This window comes from Dermacentor variabilis, chromosome 1, assembly GCF_050947875.1.
Source record: "Dermacentor variabilis isolate Ectoservices chromosome 1, ASM5094787v1, whole genome shotgun sequence".
NCBI classification, from domain to species: Eukaryota; Metazoa; Arthropoda; class Arachnida; order Ixodida; family Ixodidae; genus Dermacentor; species Dermacentor variabilis.
Genome location: NC_134568.1, coordinates 238,005,759 through 238,028,907, shown reverse-complemented (window position 1 = coordinate 238,028,907; position 23,149 = coordinate 238,005,759). Strand labels below are relative to the sequence as shown.

At 42.7% G+C, this 23,149-nt stretch overlaps 1 protein-coding gene across 4 annotated transcripts in view; it reads right to left on the bottom strand.

The window, feature by feature from the left end:
- LOC142560143 (lon protease homolog 2, peroxisomal-like) overlaps positions 1–23,149 on the bottom strand; it is an 86,990-nt gene that overhangs the window by 29,126 nt on the left and 34,715 nt on the right. For all 4 annotated transcript variants that reach the window (XM_075672015.1, XM_075672023.1, XM_075672006.1 and 1 more), the window contains exons 6-13: positions 22,751–22,911; positions 20,515–20,566; positions 15,086–15,207; positions 14,782–14,967; positions 8,128–8,275; positions 6,379–6,458; positions 4,188–4,284; positions 3,503–3,638 (exon numbers count right to left, since the gene is read on the bottom strand). In XM_075672015.1, the coding sequence (XP_075528130.1) occupies positions 3,503–3,638; positions 4,188–4,284; positions 6,379–6,458; positions 8,128–8,275; positions 14,782–14,967; positions 15,086–15,207; positions 20,515–20,566; positions 22,751–22,911 (982 nt within the window). The remainder of the gene's footprint in view (positions 1–3,502; positions 3,639–4,187; positions 4,285–6,378; positions 6,459–8,127; positions 8,276–14,781; positions 14,968–15,085; positions 15,208–20,514; positions 20,567–22,750; positions 22,912–23,149) is intronic.

Here is a 23,149-nt window from a genome sequence, read left to right as displayed (position 1 = left end):
ATTCTTTGAGGGATGGTGCTGGAAACTTGTACATATATGCAATGTGCTTATTTCGAACATGAAGTGCATTTTTGTTTATCCGCTTTGGTTCTAATATTATGCAAATGTCCTTTATTTATTTTTTGCAATGATTTGAAAAACATTTTATGCTTAGATTTCGCTAAATAGGGTATTAATGGCTCTTCTATCATTCAAGGAATGCCTTAAGACCAACCTTATTGCTCTGCCTTACCTGGAACACGAGTTGTGAGGTTCTGAAGTAGAAACTTGAAAGAGTGTTTTCCTGGTTCTTGACTTTGAAGTCTCGAAACTCGTGTTCTAGGTAAGGCAGAGCATTAAGGTTGATCTTACAGCATTCCTTGAATCATACAGAAGCCACTCATACCCTGTTTAGTGAAATCTAAGGTGCAAATATTTTGCAAATCTTTACAAAAGAATTATTTAAGGTGAGCTCAAATAAAGTTAGAACCAGAGGAGACAAACAAAAATAGACTGCACATTTAAAATAAGCACATATCATAACATATATGCATAACTTTTCTGCAGCATATCTTGAAGAATAAATCTTCTTTTTCTAAAACCCACTTCCCCCCATAAAATATAGTTTTCAAAAAATTAGATTTTTCAAATGGTGGATTTTATTTAGAAAGCAAGCTTTGCTTGGTATTGCAGTGTGTGATGTGGTCATGAACTGCCTAATGTGTGTGCAGCTAAAGTGAAACTACAGCGGTTACGAGCGGGCAGCCGTAAGCTAGTATTTGCAAAATCGGATGCACCCTGCTGTCTGAAATTGGTATCATGCCTGAGTGTGAAAACGCAGACTTAATCCAAAATTTTAAAAAATCGCTTAAACACGTCAAAGCGCACTTACGAAAACCCCAGCCATAGCACATCATTTTTCTTTACATTATGATGAAGAACTCTAGAGAGTGACTGAACCTTTTCTCTGTCTTTATGCTTTTTTTTTTTTCGTGTAAGGACTAGGGAAGCAATTTGGAAAATTCGGCCGCTTGATAGGCTGTCACCCTAAATTGACATGTCATGGAGATATTTGGATCGTAAAAACTGAATACATTTTGCAATCACATCATATATTCGCAATTTCTAACCCATGTAGCAGACATGTTTGTTGAGGTTATTTGATGAGCAAGACAATAAAATTTTCAGGTAGAACTAAAACACTTCATGAAAAAAATAAAGTACATTGTATAGTAAACACTTCCATGAAAATTAAAGTGCCCATCTTGTATGCGAAGACGGATTGTTCCCCCCCTGCGGCAAGTTGTTTTTTCATCCACTTTCATTAAAGGAAAATGAGACATCCACCCATTCATAGCAATTGCTACAAAGGAAACCCATGCAGGTTCCTCGAAAGAAAAGCCTCACAGTTGAAGAAAAATTCGTCCTGGTCTGGGACTCGAACCCGGGACCATCGCCTTTCCAGGGCAGCTGCTTGTTATTTTGTTATTGTTTTGTAATTGTTTTGTTATTTTTTGTAATCAATCCTGTATTTTGTTCTGTAACCATTCTTTCCTTGTTGCCTGTATACTTCCTTATTATATGCTGTTGTTGCTTTTAGATGTTAACTACAATAACTGTTCTTGTACAGGAGGTCCCGATACAGTCTTTGACTATGGGACCTCCTTCTGCATACTAAGTACTTGTAATGTGACCCAACTTCTAATATTAAATTTTTGATTCTGATTCTGATTTTTTTATTCTGATCTGAGCTAACCAGGCGGCTAGCAGATAGCAGGGCGAAGTCAAATTTGTCAACAACCAATATTTCTTCAGCTGTGAGGCTTTTCTTTTGAGGAACCTGTATGGGCTTCCTTTGTAGCAATTGCTACGATTGGGTGGATGTCTCATTCTCCCTTAATTACTTCTCTCCATCTTGCGGGTTTCCGCAGAACTATTATGTCAAATTTGTCCACTTTAAATTCCATTCATTTACAATTTCTTTATTTCAATTAGTATGTACAAGTAATTTCCCGTGTTGTCCTTGGTGTCTTTGTTTGTTGGGTTCTCATGATATCTTGCATACATGTTAGTGTAATGTTCCTAACGTAACAATATTGTATTGACCAGGCATGTGCTCTACCAGAAGCATGTATGTGTTCCACCATCCAAGTGTTCATGCATGCTTTTTTAAAGGGCTTCTGCTGAAGTTTCACAACACATCAGCAGAGAGATCTTTACCAAAACCAAAACTGAGAAAATGCTTTAGAAGAACGGTAGATATTATAGAGATCACAGGGAAAACACGATGCAGAGATAACCGGTTGCAAAGCATACAGGTTTCTTCATGTACAGAAAATAAATACTTAACATTATTTGTAACATTGTTATGACTTCATAAGTACGTTTAGTCACTAGGCACGAAAGCACAAATAGTTAAGCATTTAAATAAAGTGTTTAATTTACTGGGATAGGAGGAATAGAATGAATCAGCTCTACCACCCCAGGACTGGGAATGGCCCTACACTCACCATTCCAAGGAGTTAGAAGGAGTGGAATTACGGGGGATCTCCACTCTTCGAAATGGAGTGGGAATAGAATGGAGGGACCCACACCACAACTCTGGTCAAGAGCAATGAAATCTCCACTCTTCAAAATGGAGTGGAAATGGAATGGAGGGACCCACACCACAACTCTGGTCAAGAGTAATGAAGTACTATAATTTGGTGCCTACTATCACAACATCAAGGTGGATGGTACAGTTGCATGGAGAGTCAAGTTATTTAGACCAGCCATGGTTATCCTTAGGTACTTTTAGCTTGTCCACTATTCCGGCACACAGGTGTGGTTTGGGTGGATTGCCGGATAGGCGGGAACATAAACACGAGCGGACGGAGCGCTGCAGCTGCCTGGTGGCGTAGAGCTCAACCAGAAGAACACAGTGCTAAAATTGCAGTAACCTAATATATTCTGCTTCGCTGCTGGTGCACATTTATGGCAGCGGCGTAATTGTGAACACGATTACACAGCTGTAAAAAATTTACGCCAGCAGCTAAGCAGAATATAGTAATTGGCTCTGTTTGTGTGGTTCAGCTTTGCACCACCCGCTGGCGCCGCCAATCTGGCCGCTCACGTTTATGCCCCTGCTCATCTGGCAAGCCGCCCGCACTTGCTGGAATACCGGACACACTAAAATTCTCTATTAACAGTGGGTGATACTAAAAATTATCACAGTCATTGTCAAAAATAAAACATCAGAATTCTATAACACTATGTTGATCCAGTCGAGCTGCTCTAAACGCTAGTGGTTTCAGAAGAGCTCACATTACAAAACATGTGACCAAAACAGTGAAAGTTATTGAGGGATGAGAGCTGGGGCAAAAACCACCCCCAGTCCTCCACCTCCAATTCTATTGCAAGTGGCTTTTATGAAGGGCCCACTCCATGAGGAACACACTACATCCAATTACTAGTGGCTCTCCAGCTGAGAAAAGTTTTTGTAAACATGTCATGTTTAGAAAGAAAAAAAAAGATGAAAGCTTACCAAGTTTTCTCAGTGCTTCATTCGTCACTTGCATCATATCAGTTGTGATACCATGCTCTTTCAGTTGCTTAGGAAGGAGATGGTTTTGAGCTATGTGTTCTTTCTCTTCATGAGTATAACCAGGCACAGGAATGACCTACATGTCAAAGAAACAGAAACAGCAACATTACTTTTCAGTTCAGTCTTTAATGCAGCTAGAACTACTGCTTCACTTTTTGGGATTTATACTTTGAAATCTGAGAAAACGAGAATAAGGTAAAAGTGGGAGCCAACATTTTGACAAGTGTACTTGTCTTTTTCCAAGTCCACTTGTCGAAACATTGGCTCCTGCTTTTACCTCCTTCTCGTTTTGCTCATCGTCTTGAATTTCCATCTCCCGCCTTCCCCCTGTTTTACTTTAAAATCTGGTTAGACAATACTCTTTTAGTAACGAATCCGTGACACCAGTCAAGAAATTCTGAATACAGTATGCCCATCTTTGCGCCGAGCGGCACTATGTGGGTAAAACATGCCCCTTAAGTGGTTTGTCCTGATCAGAAACAAGACTAATAGCATAAAAGTCGAGCAATTTCAAATTCTGAATGGTCATAGAAGCAGATCTGTAACATCAACTGTCACACATGCATGTCAACAATTATCAGGAGACATAATAAAAAATGACACACACAGTAAAGAGTCAACTTGCCTCCATCCTGTCCAGCAAAGCTGCTGGAATTGTGGAAACCGTATTGGCTGTGGCAATGAATAGAACATTTGAAAGATCATAAGGGATGTTCAAGTAGCTGGAAAATTTAGGTCAGGAAAAGAATCAGCGAGCTGGTGCAAAAAAAAAAAATTAACTATTTAGAATTACACCTGTCAATAAGTCCCAAATTCTACCTTAAAAAAGAGAGAAGCACACAATTTTACACATCTCACACAAATTTTTTCACTAAATTTGTTGCTGCTGAAACATGCACTATGCGAGCAGATTTTGCTTTTCGACACTGCAGTTGCATCCGATACACAGAACAACAAAGCTTTAGAGAGACAGTCTAGCAGAGGCACAATGTCATACGATGATGTCACTATGCAGAAATTATGAGTGGTTGCATTTGATATTCGAACACAAATAGAATGAGACTTTGTAGCATTCTGTGAATACAGAGCTGCAATGAATAATACAGAAAAATATTTACAGACGATTGCAATACTCCCTAATGCAAAATTTGAGCCCAGCTCCATACGTGTTTTCATTTCGTGATACATTGGCTGGGGCGTACAATCTGTCTTGTGTGGCACATTGCAAATGAAGCGAAGTGTGGCACGACTGCCTCGCTAATCAGGAGATCGCGAAAGGCAGCGCATGGGTGACGTGTAGGTGCGATTCACAGCAGCCACCACAGACAAACCTTCACTCATGCAGTGCTTTATTTCCATATATGGTATTGATCAACGCGCTCGCCGCATGCCATCGGTGAACAGATAACGGCACGCTGCTCCGGTGCCATCTCATACCAGTCGTTGCCGCCGAGCACGTCTTGCGAGGCACTATGCCTTTCTTCTCATGCTTTTGCCATACCCTCCTTCTCCACTTTCCACCTCACAGTCAATATATCAAGAACCCAATGTACCATTCTCCTCCGCTCTCCTCCTCATGCTCTCTTTGCTATCGCCATAGTTCATCCCCCACTGCACTCCGCATTCGCTCTTTCATCCTTCGCTGTGCTTGTTCACTCGGTTACACCAAGGGACCACGCTGACGCAAAACAAAGAAACGGGTGCCTAAGAGCTGCCCTCTAAAAATTACTATGTAGATATGACACAGCATTAGCCTCATTGAAGTTGCCCAGTTCCATCCACCACAGTGGCCACAGCACGAAGACTGCAAAGACCCGAGCCAAAGCTCCACTCACTGCTCTAGGTAAAGATTGCTTAAGCAGCAGACTGACTGACATGCAATTTCAACCTTGCCAGGCACCTTGCACTGGAGTGCTTGTAGGCCCATAGCTGCACGCCGATCAGCTGTCTTAGCTGTCTGGTAAATTTACTTCCACTAACCCTTTTCACTCAAAACTGAATTTTATGAAAATATCCGATATAGTAAAGGTTTTTTTTCTTTTCTTTCTTTTTTTTTACAGAAAATGCTGAACCCTCCCTACAGTCAGTGCCATGTCAAGAATGCAGGATACGTTCCTCACATAAAGCATGATGTTCCTGTCCCTCCACAAAAAACAGGCATCTCACAGATGCTACCAGCAGAGAGGAGTGCACAAGCTGTTCAGAAACAATGAGCACACCATAATCATGATCCAAACACACTAATAGCCAAAGCCACTGTAATAGTACAGTGTAGGGAAGCAGAAGACAGCTCACAGAACAAATGCAGCATCTGAAAAAGTATTAAGAGAGGGACTTCCTGAGGCTTCTTGTCCAAAGAACCTCCTCGCCACCCCTCACACTTTTCCCACTTCCTCGTGTAGGCACTGCTGTGAAGATGTGCCACGAAAAGATGAGTGGCCCAACTGATCCCTTCAAAGATAAGCATCACTTCCAACAAACAAAAAGTTCCGTCAGCAGGGTGAGGAATTCCACAACAAGGAAGCACCTGAGAAAGATGGAGGCCAGGACATGGATACAAAGGAAGTAGAGGGAGACTAGGCCAAGGTGATTCGATGATGTACAAAAACACATTCCTTCGTTAGAGGGCCATTTGCCACTGCATTCTTCATCAGCCGGTGACTCTAGGCAAACAGGACCTGTCTTTAGCAAGAGGTAAAAACTGCTTTAAAGAGCAAAACTCAAGTGGAACATTTATATAGCTAAAAGCCACTCCTGAAGTGCACAAAGCTTTTTATCTTATTTAATGCTAAGGTATCAAAATGCCACAAGGATACTGATCAATGAAGGCACAGTTCTGCTCAGGATCCAGGACTTCAAGTAAAGCCGCAGCAGGGTCGCCATGGATGCCTGGGGTCTAAGGGAAGAAGACCAATGAAAAACATCATTATAGGCAATAAATTGAAATAATGCATGTGTAAAATTCAGTTCTTCATTCATATTATTTACTTATCACAGTGAAATATGAATAAGCACCATGTTAGTAAACCTCTAAGATGGAACAAATTTTTCTAAGCTGGAACACCACCACGGTCCACTATAAAAAGTTCTGGTTCAGCATATTTCATTTCTGCACGTTTTACTTGCAAGAACTATTTCCATGACAAGATCCTAAATCTCCCAAATCATTATTGTACTTTTTTTTTTCAGCAGCTCACTTTCAGTAATGCGTGCACCATAACAGTTGTGAAGCACTGTACAATTTACTGTGGCCTTCATGCTCCCACACACATTCACTTTGAACTGGGATGGCTATATATTTGACTTTGTGCCCAAAGCTAGAGAGAACCAACAAAACTAACTCATGCTCTAGTCATAGCTGCTGCCAGAAAACAATCATGTGCAGTGGTTTCCTTTTAGAACTAGACTGCTGGCCTGCAAACCAGTGTGTCTGAGGAGGTGCAAAGGTACTATGTGGTCCCCACTTCACAACATTCAATGTACTGCAAGCACAAGTGAAGCAAACGAACTTTAAAACACTACAGCCTCTAAGCATACGAAGTAAATCTGTGCCTGCAACTTGACATTGCTACTTCCTGCGTTACACATTCCATATTACTGCCCTTACCCTCGAGTTCCCTGAAGCTCATTCAAGCAAGCTCTCACTTGTTGAACAGCTCACAAGGTTTATAACATGTATTAACCAAAAAAGTTTTACAAAAATCTGAAGTGCAGAGTATGATTAATGAAAAAAAAAATTCTGGGGTATTAAGAACCAGAACCACAGCCTGATTTTGAGGCCCACCGTAGTGGAAGTTTCCGGATTAATTTTGACCACCTGGGCTTCTTTAAAGAAACTGTCTAGCGCTTGGAACATGTCTTTGAATTGTGGTGGGAATGAGAAGAATTTGTGTCATGTTGGCAGAAACAAGCATACTTGCATCACATAAACAAGGCTATATATTTTTAATCTGGCTCTGAAAGTAGTGCAAGAAAAGTATCAGTTTCGCCCGAAAGGCGAAGCATTGATTGTGATAGCAAATTATTAGACAGCTATACAAAGTAAGGATAGTAGTTTAATCGGCCGTATGAACTGGTAAACATTTCCTTACTAACTAAATTAACATGCATGGTGTCACGCGCGCACAGGAAAACAAACACATCGCACTCGATGACTGCAGACACTCGCTGTCAAAATGCTGGTGCGAGAAAGAGCAGCAGCAGCAGCAAGCGAATTGACCTTCATGCTGCCTCTCGCTTCAACATGAACTAACTGGCGAGAACACAGCACACACGGAGCTATCAGCCCTCAGTGCACCTAGACTCTACCCACAGCAGATCACTTTCAAGATGGGGCCTGAGTGGCCGTGCTCTGCTGTCCCACACACAGCTGCCGCCAGAGTAGAAGGTCCTTTAAAAACGGTAGAATACCCTTTTAACGTGCACCTAAATCTAAGTAAATACAGCCATTGCGCTCGGGATCAAACCCGCGACCTAGAGCTCAGCAGCACAATGCCATAACCACTTACCTACCATGGCAGATAATAAGAAATGATATATTCCACCACTAAAAGTACTCATCTCACCATTTTGTCAATTTCGTCCAGCAGAAACACCGGGTTTTTGACACCAACAGTTCGCAATCCTTGAATGATTCTGCCTGGCATTGAACCAATGTACGTCCTGCGGTGACCTCTAATGTCTGCTTGGTCACTCACTCCACCCAATGATATCCTGCAAAAAAGATAGCCAACATGCTATAAGGCTACAAAAAATGCTTAAGACAAAACATGCTGGCACCTACTTCATTAAAAATACAATCACCTGTACATGAACCTACAGTAGTAAATAATAATAATAATAAGAAGAAGAAGAAGAAAAAACATCTGCTCCACATTGATCTTTCCAGTTCTGTGGTTGAGCCTTACTTGTTCTATAAATTTTTCACAAAAAGTGAGAAAGGCAAGTATGGCTCATATACCCCTCCCCCCCCCCCCCCCCCCCCGGGCTGGGTGCCTTAAAAGGGTCCGTAACAAACTTTCTTTGAAGCCTCAAAAAGGTCTTGGGACGAGTACTGTGCCTCCTAGAAATATATTATGAAAATAATTTTTCAGAAGACCTAGTACAAGCGGCAGGGTGCAATATTTATAGTTCTGATTTCTCTTCAACATCCTCCATTCCGAAGGAGTGAGGCGCCGCCAGTTGTGGTGCCACACGTGTTGTTCTTTCAGCAGAAATTGACAGGCGCTGTCGGCAATACATACTTCCAGTTGCTGTTACTATAGTAACGTTGGTTTCATCACTTTGCTGTGCTACAGAGTGCTAGACAGCTGCAGACAGCTGTTTTTATTTCATACCACATGGCATGAGTAGCATATTTCCTTTTGCACTTATCTCTACGACAATCACACAATTTTCATGGCTTGAACAAAACATTGTCTTTGCTTGTGCGAGTATATTGGCAACATACACACCGGCTCAGCAATGGATGCCATACTCTGGACTTACATTCAAAGGATTCTTAATGTAACGAGCTCACACAATTAGGAAGCAGACGCCCTGTCCTAGTCACATGTAGGCGCTCCGTATGCGCTCAGACTGGCTCACGACATCACGCCTCTGAGCCATGTCATCCACCAGAGACCAATCACAGCACTCTGTTTTTGACATATCTTGCCAACGAGAGGGTTCGTGGCAGCACCCTGCGGCATTCACGTTATACACACTAGGCAGCAGATGCAGCTATGCACAACTGTAGTGTGCTTGCTATGTGCACAGCAGGGCTGGAATGTGCACTCATGTGCTCCAGTCTGGCTATGCTGCATGGTGCAGACGGGCTTTGTCCTGCAGGGATAGTAGACAAATCCAAATTACACGTTTTGCAGAGTTATCAACAGCTCAATACGAAGCAATGCCTGCCAAGGTGTCTAGCCAGGAGTGGCTTGGAGCAACGCTGGCCAGTAGTTAGCGCGGGCTGGCACGCATCCCTTGTAGCCATTCCTCGCAAGGTGTGGTAGAGGTAGTGTACGTGTTCTGGATTTAAGTTTCACATGGTTCAAGACAAGTTGACTGTTCAAAACTAACCAAAATCAGCGAGAACCGACGGCTACGACGTCAATAAGCAGTGTGGCCAAAGTTTCATTCCTACATGGATGGCCGCGAGTGAGTGTGAGCAGACGATAGGCAGCTTCCTCCGGAAGTGCGTAATTGTTATCGAAATTCGGAACACAGATTTTCGCTTACTTCAGCCTGCTTAGTTAACTGCATCAGTTATTATAAACAGTAACAGAAGGACGAAGTACAGTGATCCAAACATCCTTCTTGATTGATGTCAGCTATCCGCCAATAGCAGCCATATATGGGAATTTTGCATATGACAACATATGCAAGACACTGGCAGCTTCAAAACGAATGAGGAGAAAGCCTCTGTTTGAAAAGAGCGTGTTTGAGAAAAATGTGACATGTACTGCTTGTGAACCCCACTCGCCATACACGACTGCAAAATTTCATTGAGGTGTTCCCAGCAGTTCAAGCTATCTGCTAAATGTGTTTTTTCATCAAGCTTGAGGAGTGGTTCAGGACCCCTTTAAAGGGACCCTGAAACAATTTTGATGATTTTATACAAATATACCGAGTCGTTAGAGTGGGTCCTTCTGATTATTAATTGATGCACCTAAGTGCTTCACATAAAGTGTGTAATTTATTATAAGGTTTTAAAAATGTGCATCGTTGCCAATCGCAGCACACTGCTCGGCAGAATTTTCAGCCGCCCCTACCCATATGACTTAAATCACCCAACTGAAGTCAGTAGGGCGAGCTATCCGATTGGCTGCCCAGGGCACGTCATCGATCATTTTTCCACCTTTATGGTGAACAAATGATTTTCGTAATAGTTGGAATGTTTGTTAATTTGTTTCTATAATAAGAAAGTAACAGAAAGACAATGCACAAGAACAATTTCTCACTACACTTAAGCACTTCCGGCACACAGCAAGTGTCGTCTGGTTGTGTTACAACGTGCTCCATTTTGACGAGAGCTTCGCGGTCAGAGTCGGTCTCAGTCTTTTCGCAAGCACTATGATTCTACTTTGTTGAGTTGTGGAGTGCAAACGTAGGGACTGGCAATATGTCAAGCTGCAACATTGTGTCCCTCTGCAAGGCAGCAGACGAGCAGACTGGGTGCAGCGCATCGGACTGCCTCTATCCGATCGGCACCAGGATTTGCACGTTTGCAGCCGTCACTTTACACCGGAAGATTACTCACACAATAGCGTTTCATGAGTCTGGTATTAGGGTAAACGCAAGCGCAAGGGGACAGGGCCTGGCCGTGTCGCCTGGCCGTGTCGCCTGGCCATGTCGCCTGGCCATGTCCCCTTGCGTGTTGCTTCACAGGATGAGCAGAAGTGCAAATGTGAATGGTCTGCACGGTGCAGCCACCTGGTGACATAGAGCTCAACCACACACAGTAGCAGTAACAAAATGTATTCTGCTTTGCTGCTGGTGTAAATTTTTCGCAGGAGTGTAATCGTTGACACGTTTTTGTAAATGTTTAAAATGTCTTACACTTGGTTAGAGCAATATTAGCTCTTTGTTTGGCTGGTTAAGCTCTGTGCCAATGGGTGGCTGGACCGTGGAGACCGATCAGGCAGCTCACGTACGTCTACGCTAAAGTTCCTTCATCAGCTTGAGTTTATGCCTCCACCGTTCCGTCGAAACGCCCAGCTAGCCTGTGGTTACCGGAATACCAGACACGTTCGGCACTGCGACAGAATGCTCGCAACGCACGCTGCTTCGATATCTCTCGCCTGGGATCGGCTGCCAAGCAGCTGGCGGAGAGTTTAGAGAGGCTTTGCGCGCTCGATCCTAGAGAACTGGAAGTCGACGACACGACGTGCCATCATGATGCAGAGCCAGTGAAGGTGGAGCTTAGCCCCGATCACTCGGCGAACGAGTTGAGGAGAAAATTCATGACTACAGAGGAGGGTAACTTGTAATCATCCGTAGCTCTCTTAATATGAGACGTTGCACACAAATTGTGGTGGGAATGATTAACTTTAGCTGTACTCTACGCGTCTACAAAATTTGACCGAATCGTTTCAGGGGCCCTTTAAGGCATAGTAGTACATTAAAAAGAAAAAGGAAGAAAATCCATAAAATGGATGCAACCCCTCAATCATGCCGGAAATCCAGTAAGGCTCTGGATTGAGAATCATCTTTAATCCACATGCTAAAGTCAGCGCACCTGTCACCGTGGAGGCCAGATCATATGCGCGCGCAAAGGCTCCTGGATATGTTGGCTCTGGATTAATTGAGACTGCCTCCATCGGTTTTTTTCAACACACCCTAAAATCTCGAAACACTCAAGTTCTTGCTTTCCACCCCTACTTGCTGCAGTGGCTTAGTGACCATGGCAGTCTGCTCTTCAACACAAGGTTACGAGTTCAATACCTGAACACCATGCTGTATTTCAATTGCGTCAGAATTACAAAACCTAAGGTAGTCATAGTTATTCAGCCGCCCTCCTCTAAGGCATCTGTCATAGCTGATCATGCAGGTTTATGAGATGAAACTCCATCATCATCATCATTATTAATTACAGCTGCCATTAACAGTATGCAGCAGTCAGGGCCATGAATAGAATCGCGGCTCTATGAGGCTCCTTCTATAACTAGCGATGAAATTAGAAGGGCCTTGCAAGACATGAAACGGGGAAAAGCGGCAGGAGAAGATGGACTACCAGTCGATTTAATCGAAGATGGTGGAGACATAATGCTCGAAAAATTAGCGGCCCTTTATACGAACTGTCTATAGACTTCAAAGGTCCCAGAGAACTGGAAGAATGCCAACATTATACTAATCTACAAGAAGGGAGACATTAAATAATTGAAAAATTATGGGCCCAGTAGCTTACTCCCAGTATTATATAAAATATTTACCAAAATAATCTTCAATAGGATAAGGGCCACTCTGGAGTTTAGTCAACCATAGGAACAGGCTGGCTTCAGGAAGGGATACTCTACAATGGATCACAACCATGTCATCAATCAGGTTATCAAGAAATCTGCAGAGTACAATAAGCCTCTCTATATGGCTTTCATAGATTACGAAAAGGCATTTCATTCAGTAGAGATACTAGCAGGCATAAAGGCATTACGTAATCAAGGAGTACAGACCGCTTACGTAAATACCTTGGAAAATATCTACAGATGTTCCACAGCTACCTTAACTCTACACAAGAAAAGCAGGAAGATACCTATAAAGAAAGGGGTCAGACAGGGAGACACAATCTCTCCAATGCTATTCACTGCATGCTTGGAAGAAGTATTCAAGCTATAAAACTGGGACGGCTTAGGAGTAGGCTTGGATCGACGGCGAATATCTCGGCAACCTTCAGTTTGGCAATGACATTGTTCTATTCAGCAACAATGCAGACGAATTACAACTAATGATTGAGGACCTTAACAGATAGAGTGGGAGAGTGGGGTTGAAGATTAATATGCAGAAGACAAAGCTAATGATGAATAGCCGGGCGAGGGACCAAGAGTTCAGGATGGCCAATCAGCCTCTAGAGTCTGTGAAGGAGTATGTTTAACTAGGTCAATTACTCACAGGGGACCCTGATCATGAGAAGGAAATCTACAGAAGAATAAAAATGGGTTGGAGCACATTCGGCAGACATTGTCAGATCTTGACGGGAAGCTTACCATTATCATTAAAAAGAAAGGTGTACAATCAATGCATTCTACCAGTGCTGACATATGGGGCAGAAACTTGGAGACTGACAAAGAAGCTTGAAAACAAGTTAAGGACCACGCAAAGAGCAATGGAACCAATTATGTTAGGCGTAATGTTAAGAGACAGGAAGAGAGCGGTGTGGATCAAAGAGCAAACAGCGATAGCCGATATTCTAATTGACATTGAGAGAAAGAAATGGAGCTGGGCAGGTCATGTAATGCATACCTTAGATAACCCGTGGACCATTAAGGCTACAGAATGGGTGCCAAGAGAAGGGAAGCGCAGTCGAGGACGGCAGAAGACTAGGTGGGGTGATGAAATTAGGAAATTCGCAGGCGCTAGTTGGAATCGGTTGGCGCAGGACAGGGGTAATTGGAGATCGCAGGGAGGGGCCTTCGTCCTGCAGTGGACATAAAATAGGCTGATGATGATGATGATGCTCTCCAGAAAAGTGCCACAACCAGTGAGCCGCTGTAGAAGCTCTAACGTGTGAAGTTCATAGTTTCATCACCGATGCTAACACTAAGAAAATTTTACAATTTTCAGTAAATTTAATGGTTCCAGAATGGCAAAGAAACTTAACATTTTACATGTATAACTATGGACAGTTAAAAGGGCCCTGCAACACCTTTAATGACAGGTGTGGAATGTGTCTGGTATTAAGGGGGTATCTGCCACACCCTTGTGACCTCCTTGTAGTCATCCCTCATACACTCAATGCTGTACACCTTGCCCACAAGGAACAATGACCACTCCACTTTGCCCATCATCACGCCGAGCTTCTGTATTGGCATGGCCTTAAGGTCACTGGTATGACCCTTTGTCGAGCCAAACCATTATCATCGCAGTGGTATCAACACAGTGGTACCAATGCAGCGGCACCACCACCCTATCAGTGTTGAGATTTCTTTGCTGTTGTTGGAGTAGCCAGTAGCCACTATATTTACTTTTTTGTGTGCCCTGCTCCATAAAATAGCTAACAACATGCAGTTGGTTGCATCATCCTAGAGTATGTAACATATTTTTAAACCTTGGCTTAGGTTAGCTCGGACACCTTGTAAAAGGCTAATAATTGACTCGGATATCACCCAGCGACTATGCTACTTTACTTACCACAGTCAAAAAGTACTGTAGCGTCCCCTTTAAAGAAGGTAAGGGTCACCTCCCTGACAAGCAATTTCGCAGATAAAGATAATTATCCTTCATTGCACTAAGCTTTCTAGTGCAATACTTGGCTGACAAATCACCCCCTTGAAAGTGAACATATACAGGAACACTGCCACTTTCCCAGCTCACAGCAGATGTGCATATATTAGGCAGCCTTGATTAGGAAAAGTTGGTTTGCGTTTGACATAGGCACTAGCAACAGCCCAAAAGACAAATACGAAGGTGCATGTGGGTCACACATTGCGTGTGTCCTGTATATTTCTTCGTATTTGTCTTTTCCACTGTTGAAATTTATTATTTCAAGTCTGTGTATGCTAGTGGGAACAAAGAAAACATGCCTGTAGAACTCGCGACCCAAGGAGCAAGCTATAGAACGTCCCACACTGGTCTTTCCAACACCAGGAGGACCCACAAAGCATAAGATGGGGCCTTTGAGAGAGCTCTTCAACTTCCTCACAGCCAGGTATTCGAGAACACGTTTCTTCAGCTTTTCCATTCCATAGTGATCAGCATCCAAGTCAGACCTGCAAAAATAAAACAGATGTAGCAAAACATATTAAACATTTGCAGGAGAGTTAATAAAGCCGGAAACCATCAAGAAAGAGGGTCGATACAATGAAGTGCTACATAAATCTAAAGCACCTGGATTTTGCAAGGTCCACAACTTCTGGAGAACTGTGCGACCAAGGCAAGTCAATGAGCAGCTCCAAATAATTTCTTGTCATGGCATGCTCAGGCATATGTGGTGGCATCTTCTTCAACCTCTGAAAGGCAGGTGTTTAAAAGAAGCATAACTTTATATCTATAGCCATAAAGTCTATTTAAAAAAAAAAAAAAAAAAGCACAACAGACTCAATTATTCTTTCTGCTGTTCACAGAGGGTGATTCCACGAGAGATCACAAACATGCCTGTCCGCTTGATACTTTTGTTTTGTCTTGTTGTCTCATGCATCCCGTAGGAGTATTCAAAATGCACGGAACCAAAAATTTTATTCCTGAAAAGCGTTCCCAGCAAGCCAAAAAAAAACATTTGAAGGTGGCGACGCAAGCATCCTCCTATTGCTTACCACGAAATTTCCTGATCTCACATTTGAATTGAATGAAAAAAAAAAAAAATGTTGTGTCGAAACACTTTTCTGTTCATTTTAATACGCTTCAAAGTAAATTACTTCCATGTATTTTTTTATGCTGTCCATAGCAGAAAAAAATGTAAAAAAATTCAAACATGGTTCAAATCAGAAATATTTTGTAACTTTGATGCGTCTTGGCACATTTTCTATTTCACACGGAAAGTTGAAAAAAGTGTTTAACATAGAACATTCTCTTTGCAACATTTATGCAAAATAATATCTTCCAACATGAAACAAGAGAGAAGAAAAAAATAGTTAAATAAACAAGTTTTTTTCAAAAAACTCCGGTTCCAATTTTTGAAAAAACTTCAGATGAAAGTCCGCTTAGTCAGGCAAAATGTGGGTGCAATAATATGTTTCCTCCATTTGCTTTATTCACAAAATATAACTGGCCAATGCGGCCCATGTTTAGCATGCTGGCTTTAGTGCTGCAAGGACTTGTTCTGGTTTGTTTAACATTTACTCTCTTTTAAAGAAAGAAAAGGCAACTGTTGCCACAAATGAAGAAAGGCTTGCCTGGCTTTTTTATTGTGGCAAGAAATAACGTGTTTTCTCTTTTGTTTTCTGGGACGCAAGAGAGAACAAACTTGACACTACTTGTGGTGCTTGAACAAATTTATTGTGTGTCCTTTGCAGTTAGTATTTAAAAGGGCTTAATCACCGTCAGCTGGCTAGTGGCAGTTCTCACAACAGACAGTGCATGTCCGCTTGACTGATTGTGGGCAGACATGCCACGACTGAATTCCTGGCACACAGGGCACTGACTTCCACTCCACTGATTTCTGTTGACGATGCTCCTAGATGACTACAGCAGACGCATGAAGCAGGGCCACATTCTTGAGGTTGCCACTAAGTTGGGAGACCACCTCATGCACCGAATGAATGGAGGCGGTGCTTCCAGACCTCAGGTTGTGCAGGGAAGCTTGATGCTTAAGCAGCCCACCCACACCGTCACAAGCATTCTTTCCGTGCCCAGTAGCGGAAAATATCCACCTCGCGGACGAATACTTGGAGTGGCACAACTTATACAGTTGGTAACTATTTTTAATATGGCTCGCTGCACCATCGTTGACATATGTTACATGACAGTATATGGGTGCTTTTTCATCTAACAGTTTATGCGCTCTACCTAGGGCGTAGCAGGCGTGCGTTGCGTCGTGATGCGTGTCGCCGCTTCTGGCAGCAAAGCTGTGTGTTGCTTTCCTTGTCGCGACACAGGTGAAAATGCAGATTTGTTTCTTGTACCAATGGCACGATTGTGTTTCATTTGATAGAAGGTCAGTCCAGTTTTTCAGAAAATATGAATGCAGAACAATGCTTCCACGCTGCTCGCACTTTGTTGCCTCATGAATAGCTGTGGCTTGAGTGCGGCGTACATATTCATGAGGAATCCATTTGGTCACCCGTTCGCCCAGCTCTTTCACAAAAAAGGACTGGAGAAGACGTCTTCTAGACCAAGTTACCGCTTTTCCAAACAGCAAATGCGACCTCGACCTCGACGACCCTTCCCAGATTGGCCAAAGTGACGCTTTCACTCCATAAGCAGCGCTCGCGTTCACCTAATCTACAATCTCTGGCTGGGGAGCCGCGAAGGCACAATGCTTTCATGCCTTCAGATGAGATTTCCAAGTTACATTCTCAAGCATGAAGACACAGAGGTTGGCATTAACACAATAAACGCAAAAGCAACCCCCTGCTGTGGAGCGAGCAGCACCTATTTTGGATGCAGGCTATAAAACTTTGACAGGGCGATGGCACTTTCAGGGTAAGCTGCTTTGAACATCTGGAACGTCTTGTGGATAGAACGTGTCATAAACCGCTTTGAGACGTACTCTCGCTGGCCATTCATGATAAATGACACATCTTTCTTGTTCAGGCTCTGCTGAGAGCACCCAAGTTCAACCTTAGTGAAGTAGTCGAGCACAGCTTGTACATACCATGGGCTTAACCCTGACCTCGCATATGGACATTCCATGCTTTTCACGCCAATTTTGGGCCTTTCTGAGCATGTACATCGTGACAGCTGGGATTGCCTCTTGAACGCATTTGTTCTTAACTTCTGGTGGCACGATGGTTAAGCTAATGACGGAAGCACTCTCAACAGGACCTTGAAGCTTCGTATACTTGCTTCAAGCTATTTAACTAGCCAGCACATGCACAACATTCTGTTACAGACGGTTCAGATGTACTGACACTTCCGTATGCAGCGCTTAAAGTTGAATGTAACTCCATCGCCACGATGCTTTCAATCTCGGCCTGTTTTCTCTTTCCATAAGATTGTCTGCTGAGTTTATGAATGCAAGATGGCAGTTTCAGTGGTGAAACACCAGAAGAAAAATGGACATACCTGTTCAAGTCGTCAATCGCTTCTTCTTCCTGAAAGAATGTCTCGTCTGCTTCATTGCAGGTGTCACTACATCAAGACAGGATTTCCTTGTGGCACGTAAAGCAGTGCTGGCAGACCTGGTCGATATCGCAAATATCCTAAGCCTCTGGCAGTAGCTTCCGCAGGGAGGCAACATCCAAAATGTTTACGCAATGAAAATTTTTTTTACTAGCAATCTTCTTGTGAACACGTAAATAATCGGTACAAAATACTCGGACAGAGCTATTAGCCACATGCATTGCATGTAGTGAACAGCTAGACCTAGTCAAAACGTTTATACTGAATGGCACCACACTCTGTCTGTCGCTTTTTCTGCACCAATGTCGTGACTGAGCCTACAGAATGTCTCATGGTTTCATGTTTTATGAACAAGGCCATCTAAAGCTCTTCACTGTGAAAACGTGTGAGCCACATTCGTTATCGAAGGACAACTGCCGTCTGGCGCCATGAGTGACCTCTGCTGTTCTCGGCGTGGGAAAGCACGTCAGCAAGGTGCTGAAAAAACATAAATTAGGCAACTTCAGCAGTCTTTGGCTGAGTCATGCTGCACTGCACTTTTTCAGACAGCTGAAATGCAGAGGTGAAGGTTGAGGTAAGACAGGAAGACATCTGTTGGTGACGAGGAAAACATGTGATAACGGGAAACGAAATAAACAGCTCGGGAAATGACTCAGGTCGGTTTTTAGAAAGGCACAGTGTGAGTCGCACGTGGTGGTTCCGAAGAATTTAAGCTTCCAGTATCCATTGCACATGGGCTACGGGGAGCAGGCAGTGAAGTAGCACCTCCACAATGGCGTATCTGCTGATTATGGAAGCACCGTCACTTACGGATTAGCCTGCCTTGGCACTGCTTATAGATTTGCTTACTGTGTGCATCAGGCAGGTTTGTGAACAGAGTTTTAGAATAGGGGCCCCACACGTTTGGGGCCCCAAAGGAATAGCGTCGAAGCAACTGCAGATGCATGAGACGCAAACTGTGTTTGGGTTTTGCGTCGGGCACGCTATTTCACTGATTTAGCGGCAGCCCCAAGAGCTGCCCCAAAAGATTTGCGTAAACAAACATGGCGGCACCCATCGAAGCGACGGCCCTAACCTAGCACCAAACTGGGCTCGATTCGTGGTAACGCGTGAAGTTCGCAAGCTAGGAGAAGTGACTGCGGTTATCGCTTTCACTCATTTAGCGTGTGTTATGAAACTGATTCATTAGACACCGCTGATCCCGAATTTAATTGTGGATTTCATTGCTCGTAGGCCTAACACGGATTAGCTTGGCTGGTGAAGGCACGTAAAGTTGGTTACTTAAAACTGAGTGCAACTAATTGTTTGCTGCTAATAGAAATTTAACCTCTAAATTGTAATTAAATGCTAAAACATGAAAGTCAAAATTACTATTCTTATCATAAAATGGTATATTTTATTTTATTTTTTCCAATGGCTTTTCTTTGACGCCGTAGTGGCACTGTAAGCGCAAGATGCTATCCGGAAACGCAAAGCCCTATTCTAATACTCTTCACTCCTGCATGCCCCAACGCTAACACCAGCAAAGCTCTTTGGGGCCCCAAACTATTGGGGCCCCTATTCTAAAACTCTCTAAAAACAGAGGCGTAAGTGCAATGCCCTCAGAGGTTTTAGGCTGCAAACTCAGTATGCGTTAGTACTTTAGAGGGCACCAGCCCCCAACCCCCGCATATGCTAGGCGCAAATAAAATCTGAAAATACATTTCTGTTGAAAACAAGCTTCCAGAGTGAAGTTCTGAAGCAGCAAAGAAATTGGAACTAGTTTTGCATACAATGCAAACTGATAGACAACCAGCAATGATACCAAAGCCAGCTTGCTCAACATGGGCCACTTTGGCCCGTTATATTTTGTGAATAAAGCAAATGGACAAAACATATTATTGCACTCATGCTTTGCCCGACATAAGCGGCCTTCAATCCAAAATTGTTTCAACAATTGGAATCGGAGTTACTTTTATCTTTTGAAGATGAGCTTTTTGAAAAACTTGTTTAACAATTTTTTTTCTTCTCTTGTGTTTCATGTAGGAAGATAATACATTTTTTAAGTTCCTGGGTAAAATAGAAAATGTGCCAAGATGCACCAAAGTTTGAAAAGCTTTCTGATTTGGGCCATGTTTCAAATTTTTAAAAATTTTGTTGTTTGTGGACAGCATAAATAAAACAAAGAATGGAACTAATTTACTGTGAAGCGTATTAAAACGAGCAGAAAAGTTTATCGACACGTTTTTAGTTTGCATTTAATTCTTCCGTGAAATTGAAAAATGTTGTGGTAAGCAAAAAGAGGATGTACGCGCCGCCATCTTCAAATATTTTTTTGGCTTGCTGGGAACGCTTTTCGGGAATAAAATTTTTGATTCCGTGCATTTTGAATATTGCAACATGACACACAAAAAAAAAACGAGACAGAACAAAACTATCAAGCGGACAGGCATGTTTGATTTCTCATGGAGTCATCGTAGAGTTACCATAACATGGAACTTTACTATCAAAGTAAATAATCAAGTACAGAGACATCCTGAAAATGCTTTCAAGATTACCTGTAATTCTTTTGTGGCTACCTTTCTAGCATGATCAGGCATTTCAGCTGCCCTGCAAAACAAAGCAAAAAAGAAAGAGTAAAAACAACACCATGACCAAACACCTAACATAAACATAACTTTCTCATGAGGTGGCAAGAATGTATAGCTTGACTAAAACAATTTCAAGTAACCCAAAAAGAATATGGACTTTGCTATTTTTTTAGGAAATTTAGAAGAATGCTATAAGGACACCTGAGGAAACAAGAGTTGGATTCAAGGAGAAACAATACAAGACCTACATTTTAGGTAGGTAACATTACACAACCAGATTACGTGCTCTATTTGACATTGACGAGTCAGAAAATTCTAGAACGAACACCATAGACTTGGGTGCATTTGAGAAAGTTTAATTCAATAGTGTAAACCTTAGTTCGGTATACTCATCTACAAGTACGACTCATACTCACTTCACACTAATTTCACAGGCGTGGGATGAACATTAGTGAGTGCTGGTAAATGAGTGTATGAACATGAATGACTGTTGCCAAGTTTAAGAGGAACTGAGCATGTATGTGAGTGAGCATCAGTGAGTGGGAGTAGATGCCAGTAGTATGAGTGGGTGCCAGTGAGTGTTAATGGAAGTGAATATGAAGCCAAGTGATTGTTAGTGAGCATGAGTGGCTGCGAGTAGGAATGTGAGCAAGTACATAGCCAGCAAAAAGTACTGGTAAGCAAGTATGAGTACCCACTTATTCTGACAAGCTAAGATGTAAACATATGATCTAATGATGCCTGCTAAAGGTCCTCATGATTTTAATAATTAGCTACACCTTTCCAAAATCTGCACCAAAGGCTTCCTGGACAAAAATACATCTGCTCAAAATGCAGTGTAGCAGTTGCAGCCTGTTTTCACAAATTATTTTTAAGCTTGATTTTGAAGGCTGTTCTTTTAATGTTACCCCAGCATGCCAAATAAATCACCTAATTTTGGTTAACTATGATGAAATTATGCGAACTCCACGCACTGCGGGAATCGATGTAAGCGAAGCTTTCTGTGCTGTTTGCTTTAATTCACGATAATTTGTGGTGACGTTAACAGCTAAAGCTTAATTTCTTCAACATTAAGGCTAACACGAGAGTGGTGAGTTGATGTTAAACGTTACCTTGTGTGCACCACTGCTGTTTGTCTGCGTAGTACACAGAACACACAGGGAGAGGTGTTTGCTTGAGGCTTTGTGGTGCGCGTGCGTTACTTCATAACCTCTGAGAGCATTGAGTTGAGTAGAGTTGAGCATTGTCATTGCCTCGCATGGCACATTGAATTGTGGCAGATGTATTAAGCTTTAATTGAATTATGAGGTTGCACATGCCAAAACCACAGTTGGATTACGAGATACACCGTAATGGCAGACTGTGGATTAATTTTGACCCCGTGGTATTTTTTGTGTCCATGAATGTAAGTGCACGAGAGTTTTTATTTCGCCCCCGTCAAAATACGGTTGCCGCGGTCAGGATCTAGCCCCCAAACTCGAGCAATGCCATAACCGCAAAGCTACCGCGGCAGGCACAGCCATGTTGATTTGACGTGCGACCGTACAATGTGCTTTAATTAATGTGGCTCTGCTTCTGCACACCCTGCATAAGTTGTCCACTTCACATTTCTGCACGGTGTTTATATTTCAGAAATAGCCGAAACGTATCGTGCCATACCTTGAATTTAAGTTTATCCAGTTTTCCCACAACTGTTGTCCTGTCTACAATAGTAGCATTTCTGTTCCTTCTCACATCAGCTTTTTCTCCATCCCCCCCTCCCCCTTCTATGAGAACTGCAAGCGAACAGTGGCAAGGCTGTTATTCACTCGTTTTGCGACTGCATCAGTTCTAGCTATTCTCTGCCCCCTCTACCATTCTATCTAGCTTCGCACTGGACTTGCACGTTGGTAAAACGGTAAGTGCTGCAGTTTCTGCAATGCTTTTGCCGGGGGGGCCACGGATAATTATATTTGCCAAGACGCTACTGTGGTGACACCCAGGGCACTCCAGAGGGCATTATGCACATGCGACACATGGAAAGGTCCAAAAGAGTTTCTTGCGTGGCCTTCCCTCTTCTGTCACGCTCCTGTCATACACACGCCCTGAATCACCACCTGACGTGGTGTGCCAGACAGCAGAAGCAGCAGCAGTGGGTAGCCGAAGGATGAGGTAAAGAAAGCTCCGCTTTAGAAAACATATGACAAATGAAAGAGGTACTAACTTTATTTTTTTCTCCAACAAACCAACCTCATCTCCTTCCTCAAAATCATCATCATCAATATCCAGCTGTTGTCTTGGCCGATGTGGTGATCCGACCTTTTCAATGTGAAACGAACGTGATGTGCTGCCATCTTTCTTCGCTTGATGCAAGAATTGAAGACTCTAAAAATAAGAAAGGTGTCAACATGCATACTGCAACAGGAATTCTAAAGAACAATACTACTAGGAATCAAACCTTCAATATTTGCACAATCACATTGTACACTCAATGAACTGGAATATTATCATAGTAGAATGCCTCTACAACAAAATTACCTGTCTAACAAAGGGCTCCATATGTCCCAGCCAAACAGCTATATCTCTCATAAGTATTGTTAAAGCGTATACAGTAAATACCACC